A 7,684-nucleotide genomic window follows, 5' to 3' on the forward strand; every position below is an offset into this window, starting at 1 on the left:
CCCTGCCTGAACCTGGACAAAGGGAACGGGAGCTGCTTTTCATGCTTTGGCCTTTAGACCACATGGTGATATTTATAAAGTGATCTTGCGAAAATACCTCTCACTATGATAGTCAGTTTTCCAGTCTTACCTGGTGAAGTAGCCCCATACTTTTGAGCCCACATGCTGGTTGATCCTGGCATGCAGAAGGGAGACAAACATCTGTTCTCCTTTCCGAAGGGAAATGGTACTAACTGAACGTTCTGTTCCTGGGGTCTAGGAATGGCAGTTTCCACTCAGAGTCATGACACTGCCCAAGAGCTTATTTTGACACTATTCAGTGGGCTCACAGCTATCTGTATATAAAAGATTAAAATCCTTGGCTTTTCTTTGACTGCTATAAAGCATAAACTGCATTATAAGTCCCATCATTGCTGTTTCCAGACTCTCACATCTGCCTGCTTCTTTCCATCTCTGCTGCCACAACTAATTCAACATGCCCTCCTCCATCACCTAGATCGCTATGATTCAAAGATGTGAAGTGCTTTGAGAACTCATAGCTTTGAGGTTCCCAGCTATACATAGTCAGTTGGGGTCTGTGATCTTTCATCAGAATTTTGTTGACATTTATTTTTACCATTTCTGTTATCATCACTTTTTTTTTTTATCATCACTTTCTTTTGTACTTACGCACAAAGGGTCAGGAAGAATGCTGATAACTATGTTTTTTTTTTTAACAGTAGCTTCAGAGACTTCTAGATGATGTTTGAGGTCAGTCTGCCTTAGTATTTATTAAAGCAGAAGAACTTGGTGATTTTTTATGTCTATAATTATTTTTCTGACCTCTCTATAACTAAATAGCATCCTTTCCCATTTTTTGGAATTCTTCTCATCCTTCAAAGGAAAAAAAATCTACGGTGATGTTTCTGGATTCTCCAGTTGGAAATCATTGTTCCTTCCCAAGTGTTCTTCAAGCACCTGTTTACATATCTACTCTCAGACATTATGTAATCCCTCTCATTTAATAATGTTCCTATGTTTCCTGTCTCATTAGAAGGGATCTATTTGGATATTTTTCTCTAGTGCACAACAGAACACATTATGCAGAGTCCTCTGCACTTGTAAATTGTTTGGAACCACTACTAAAGCTGAGAGGTGGCAGGAAAAGATTGGGAACTGAGTACCTTGTGGTCCTGTCCCCTACAGTGCCAGAATCTGGGGAAGCTGACGACTGTCCAGATCGGTCATGATAACTCAGGACTGTTAGCCAAATGGCTAGTGGATTGTGTCATGGTCAGAAATGAAATCACAGGACATACATATAGGTAAGTAAATGTCCTTGAGAGTTCAGACTTCTTTTAATACTTTTTAGACAAGAAAAAGTTTGAGAATTATTTTCATTCTAAAGCTTTCCCACTACCTTTTGAATTTTACTTTAGTTTTTTGGGTTGTCTTGTTTATGTAATAACAAAGTTCTGTTATTTTGTTCCAAATACAAAATTGCCCCCAAAATACTTCTCAAAAAGACTGATTGTGTTTGCTGCTAACACTTAGTCCACAAATATGTTGAAAAAGATTGAAACTCTGATAAGAAAAGGAAAAAAAGAAACTTAAAATAATATCAGTAAGACAAAAGGCTCTTTTGGACACTCCTGATTGCAGCCAGCACTCCTCTTTGAGAACATTCTCCCCTTTTTTCCTGGAACTTAATTCCCCCATTAACATCTAGTTTGAAGATACTCTTGTTGACACTAACTACAGAATTTTGATACAGATGAGGTATGAGAAAATATTTAAAAGTTACTTTAATTTGATAATAATAATTTATGGCTATACAAGAGAGACTTCTTTATTTTTCAGAGATTCACTGAAGTAATAATTAGTAAAATGTCCTGATGTGTGATTTACTTTAAAATACTTTTAACAAAAAACAAAAATGAAGCATATGGGAGAATGTTATAACTAAGTCATAAGAACATGGGTGTCTATTTTTTTGTCTTCTTTTTTAAGTGTTTGCAATTTTTTATAATGAAAAAATCACCCACAGGCTGATCACCCACTAAAATGATGGGTTTCACCCTTGATGCCATTTAAAAATTCTGATTAAAGCTAGTAACATATTGGAGATTCTGAAGGTTATTTCTGTCCTGCTAGGTTCCCATGTGGGCGGTGGCTGGGGAAAGGCATTGATGATGGAAGTCTGGAGAGAATTCTCATTGGAGAATTGATGACATCAGCAGCAGATGAGGATCTAGTAAAGCAGTGTCGGACTCCACCCCAGCAGAAATCACCCACTGTGGCCAGGAGACTGAGCATCACATCACTGACAGGAAAAACTACCAGTAATTAGTTGTTTTTTTATTTTCCAATGTGTCTTAGATGTTTTAGGCATCATGTGGCCATTTCATAAAAAACTGTTGTGTTAAATGAATTATGGTAAGGAGATTAAAAAGAAAGCTGAGGAAAATTAATTTGTGAGAAAGACTTTAGAGTGGAGAGAGAAAAGGGGGGAAATAAGGCAGGATAATTACAAATAATTAAAAGCCTGAAGAATTTAGATGTTAAAATCCAATAAAAAACCACCTGCTCTGTTTCAGTTATGCTCTGAAGGTATGAATAAATAATATTTTGCCTGAAACTTCAAGGAAGAATAAGGACAGTTATAGTACTCTCATATCTAGTTATCCAGAGCCCCTTTGTCTAAGAGTAATTCTAAAAATTCCACTCCCCACCCCACCCCCAAACTTCCTGTAGAAGTGACAAAATATATAAAAAAGTGACTTCTACAGATGGGATATTGTGTTCACATGCCATTTTTAATAGCACAATAAACTTCTAGTTTATACTAATGTGGTCTTTAGTCTCCCAAGGATATCAAATTTTAATCCCTGGGATATGTAAATGTTACTCAATTGAGTAAGTTAAGGATCTTGAGATAGGGAAATTATCTGGGTTATCCAGGTGAACCCTAAATTTAATTACATGTATTGTTATAAGATAGAGGAAATTAGACACACAGAGGAGAAGACAATAAATAGACAGATGGAGGCAGAGACTGGATGATGTGGGCACAGGCCAAGGAATGCCACCTGGGCTTGAAGAGGCAAGGAGCAACTTCTTCCATTGAGCCTCCTGAGGAAGCACAGCCCTGTCCACAACTTGATTTCCACCCATTGATACTGATTTCTGACTTCTTCCTCTGGAATTGTGAGAGAAGAAATTTCTCCCTTTTTTAAGTTACTAAATTTGTGGTCATCTATTACAGGAGCCACAGAAAACTAAAGAGACAGTCAAGTGGTTTTATTTCAATTCATAGACAATAACCATGAGTTATTGGAGGTACCTTATTAATAAGAGGTACCTAAGAGGTCCTTAGTTAACAAAGCAATTTCCTTAGATATTATTATTCTATATCCGTTTGTTAGCATATAGTGATATATTAACTATTAGAATGATACAGTCTTTAACAATCTCCCTTATTCTTTAATAAATGATTCCCTTTATCCATAATTCTTTTCTGCCTCCAAAGTAAACTTAATACCGCACATACACTAGAATAGCTAAAAAGAGGATAGACAATAGTGAATACACATATATTTCAATGGGAATACAAAAGGAAAAACCATTTGGCAATTTCTTATAAAGATATATACATGTACTAACCCTACACTTCACCCAGAACTCTCAATCTAGATGTATATATCCTAGAGAAATGAATGCATATATCTATACCAAGACTCATACTCAAATTTTCCAAGCAGCTTTATTCATAATAGCCAGAATGGAAACACTTGCAATATCCACCAGCTGGTAAGTGGATAAGCAGATAGTGATACATCTAGTCGGTGGGATACTATTCAGCAATACTGTTGATATAGCTAACATCATGGATGAATCAAAAGTATTGTGCCAGGTAAGAAAAAGCAGACATTATACAATTCTATTTATTAAATTCTAGAAAAGGCAATATAATAATGATGGAAAGCAGATGAGTAGTTGACAGGGGTTACAAAGTTACAAGCTGGGGAAGGGAATTGACTGAAAAGGGGAACAGCGGAACTTTGGGGGTTGATGGCAATTTTCTGTATTTTGATTATAGTGGTAGTTACATGTCTACACATGTCAAAACTCATCAAATTACATACTTAAAATTGGTGACTATAGTTACAGATTTTGAATGGGAAGGCTGGGATTTGAGTCTTGGGGGCCTCTTAGATCCGTTTCCTTTGTGCCAGTATGCCTCACTTGACCAAACTGGCAAGGCAAGTTCCATGGATCCCTGACAAGGCAGCCTGCCCTGGTGAAGTGTTTCCTGCACAGGCAGGCACAGTTGATGTCCTGTAGTACTTGGTTTATTTTCCTTGCCTGAAATTTCCGCCATTATTCATTATTTTTTAGAACCCAATGCAGGACAGATCCAAGAAGGAATTGGAGAAGCTGTGAACAACATTGTGAAACATTTTCACAAACCTGAAAAAGAGGTATGATGGGCTATAAAACTTACTGTGGTAGGATTTTAAAGCTGCTTTTATACATGATACATAGGGCAATAAAAAGGTGCTTTAATTTTTATTTGTAAGCTTGCTAATTAATAGCTGCAAAAACATGTTTCACAGCTACCCTCAGCACTTGCTCCTCTGCTGTTTTCTTAAACGTCGATGCGGGAGCTCATTCTCTGGCACTGTGTGTTGCTCTCCACAGAGAGGAAGCCTCACTGTGCTGCTGTGTGGAGAGAGCGGCTTAGTTGCGGCGCTTGAGCAAGTTTTCCACCATGGCTTCAAATCAGCTCGCATCTTTCACAAGAATGTCTTCATCTGGGACTTCATAGGTAAATTAAAGCTGGTGTACATTGTTGTAAGGTCATTGAAATGTGTCTTAGAAAACTCAAAAAGCCCAAGAATTTGAGCAAATAAGGGTTGGTGTTAAGGGTATATGTTTTTCAAAGTAAATATCAAATAAGCAGTGTCTGTGCTTTTCATTCAGTCAACAAATATCTCTGTGTGTGTGTTCACAATATTCTAAACTATTTTAGATGCTCAAGATATACACTTCAAGTTAAAAGTAAACAAGACACAGAAATTGCTATGGTTGACAAACTTACAATCTTGTGGGGTCAGGAGGGCAAACAATACACAAAATCATAACAGATATGTAATTTATCTGATACGTTGGAAGGTCATCATTGATGCAGACAAAAATGGAGCAAAGCAAAAGGAAACGGAGTGGGAGAACTCTTTTAATTAGGAAGGTTATAGACCTTGTTGATAAGGTACTGTTGAGCAAAGACTTTAAGGACGTGAGGAAGTGAGCCTTGTGAATACCAGGAGGAGAGCACCCCAGGCTGAGACAGGTGCCCTTGCAGAGCAGGGCGGGGCTGTGCTTGGCTTTCTGTAGAGCAGCAAGGAGGTGAGTGTGACTGGAACAGAATGAGGGAGAGAGGTGGGTATTTGGAGAGAGGATCTTTATTGCTAGAGCCGGGTTGTGGAGGGCCTTCTGCGTCTTTGAAAGCAGTTGGTCTTTATCCTGAATGGAATGGGAAGCCATTGGAAGACGTGGCGCTAAGGTGTGCTTAGTTACTCAGTCGTGTTCGACTCCTTTGCGACCCCATGGACTGTAGCCTGCCAGGCTTCTCTGTCCATGGGGATTGGATTCTCCAGGCAAGAATACTCGAGTGGGTTACCACGCCCTTCTCTAGGGGATCTTCCCAACCCAGGGATCAAACCCAGGTCTCCTGCATTACAGGCAGACTCTGAGCTACCAGGGAGCTGAGGAATAGGATATAATTTGTTTTAAAAAGATTACTCTAGTTCTGTGCTATCCAGTATGGTAACCACTAGTCACATGTGGCTATTTAAATTGACTTAATTTAAATCAAATTTTAAATTGACTCCCTTAGTCATACTGGCCCTACAAGGGGCTATAGAATTGGACCTTGCAGATATAGAATGTTTCCATCTTCAGGAAAGTTCAATTAGATTGTGGTTCTCTAGCTCCCTAAACTTTGCATTCTTTATTTTGCTATGCAGCTCTTCTACAATTCACAGTCTCTTTAACAGGGTGATTAATCGTTTCATGTTTTGTAAATAAGACCTGGATGAAATGGTTGGTTTTATCCAAATTTGAACTTTTAGACAAAGAAAGGAAAGTAGACAGAGCTAGGCCCCTAGAGCGGGGTATTTTTTTCCTTTTGGAATGCACTGAATCTTACTAGCCCTGCTTCTGATATGTGTATTAATAACTCTTCCTCAGATTTCCTGAAGCAGTTCTGTTTCAAGGACTTTGCTGCAGAATGTTAGCCAGCCATCCTATAACTGGATCAAAGGGCACCACCTCAGTGGCTACCATGTCTTTGCTACTTACGCCTAGAAGGATCCAGTCTTAACAGACAAGACCATGTGTATTTTTTCGTTGCTATCAATTGCCATTTTTGAAGGTATTCTAAAGAGAGTAAGCTTTCTAACCATCTAGAGTGTAGTCTAGATTAGAAAATAAATATCTGGGAGCATATGGTTCTACCAGGAAACATGGGCCTTTAGGATTTATTGTGAAACCAATGATAAAATAATGGTTTTGGTTTTAGGAATGGCTATAATGCAAAGCATCTTTAGTATTTCCAGAATAAACTGTTTCGTCTTTTTGTATATGAAGTATTAATGTGTATTGTGATATCTCTGATTTCCTTCCCCAGAGAGAGCAGTTGCTTATTTTGAAACCACTGACCAGATTCTAGATAATGAAGATGATGTCCTCATTCAGAAATCATCCTGCAAAACCTTCTGCCACTATGTAAATGCTATTAATACTGCACCCCGGAATATTGGGAAGGATGGCAAATTCCAGATCTTAGTTTGCCTTGGAACACGGTATTAAGCCAGTTCTTGACTTTCCCTATCTTTGTCATGTGTTGAACAAGAATTTAGAAAGGTTTATACCAAACCATGCCCCTTCCAAAGCTCTCCGGTTGGTTTCTTCCATTCCAAGTTTTATGAGACTCCTGTTTATTGGGTATTTGCTGTGTGTTGGACACTATACTTAGCACTTCCCATGTATTATCTCATTTAACCCTCCTATCACTTCACCACCACCACTGCATGAAGGAGCAAGCAATATCCCCACTGTATAGGTGAGAAAATAGAAAGTAGAAGAGGCACAGATAAGTTAACAGACTTTCCAAAGGTCACACAGCTAGAAAGAGGCAGAGCCAAGATTTATACCCAGTGTCACCCCAGAGCCCCAAGCTCTGAACCATGACACAGTACTGCACCACAGACAGGTGGAGGTATTGGACACAACAGCACACTCACACATACATATTTTCTGTACAGAGCTTGTATGGTGTGTACACAGTACCATATTGCTTTAAATTTGATGACACTGTAGAATTCTTACTGTGGAAAGTCTCTTTAAGACAGTTTCCTACCCCTTTCTTTTTGTAAAATGACACATAGGAGCTATACAATCCATTAATTTTAAAACAGCTGTCAAAATTGTAAGAAATGAACCACACAGACCCTTAGAAGATTTTTTATCCGTGCAGTGTTTGTTTTCTTCTAAGCCCCAGCACCTCTTGTAGGATGGCCTAGCTGCCTTGTCATGAAGGTATACTGACAGCTGCTCAGCAAGGGTGTCTAAGCAACTTAGCGACAGATACTAATTACACTGACATTAGTATCTGTCCTAATTACACTGACATTAGCAACTTAGC

At 38.5% G+C, this 7,684-nt stretch overlaps 1 protein-coding gene across 2 annotated transcripts in view; it reads left to right on the forward strand.

Moving 5' to 3' along the window:
- The window catches only part of DENND5B (DENN/MADD domain containing 5B), a 221,470-nt gene that overhangs the window by 208,005 nt on the left and 5,781 nt on the right, over positions 1-7,684 (forward strand). For both annotated transcript variants that reach the window (XM_010860600.1, XM_010860601.1), the window contains 5 exons: positions 1,186-1,304; positions 2,134-2,321; positions 4,378-4,460; positions 4,681-4,807; positions 6,668-6,842. In XM_010860600.1, coding sequence (XP_010858902.1) covers positions 1,186-1,304; positions 2,134-2,321; positions 4,378-4,460; positions 4,681-4,807; positions 6,668-6,842 — 692 coding nt within the window. The remainder of the gene's footprint in view (positions 1-1,185; positions 1,305-2,133; positions 2,322-4,377; positions 4,461-4,680; positions 4,808-6,667; positions 6,843-7,684) is intronic.

This window comes from Bison bison, unplaced genomic scaffold (genome assembly GCF_000754665.1).
Source record: "Bison bison bison isolate TAMUID 2011002044 unplaced genomic scaffold, Bison_UMD1.0 scf7180017864468, whole genome shotgun sequence".
NCBI lineage: Eukaryota > Metazoa > Chordata > Mammalia > Artiodactyla > Bovidae > Bison > Bison bison.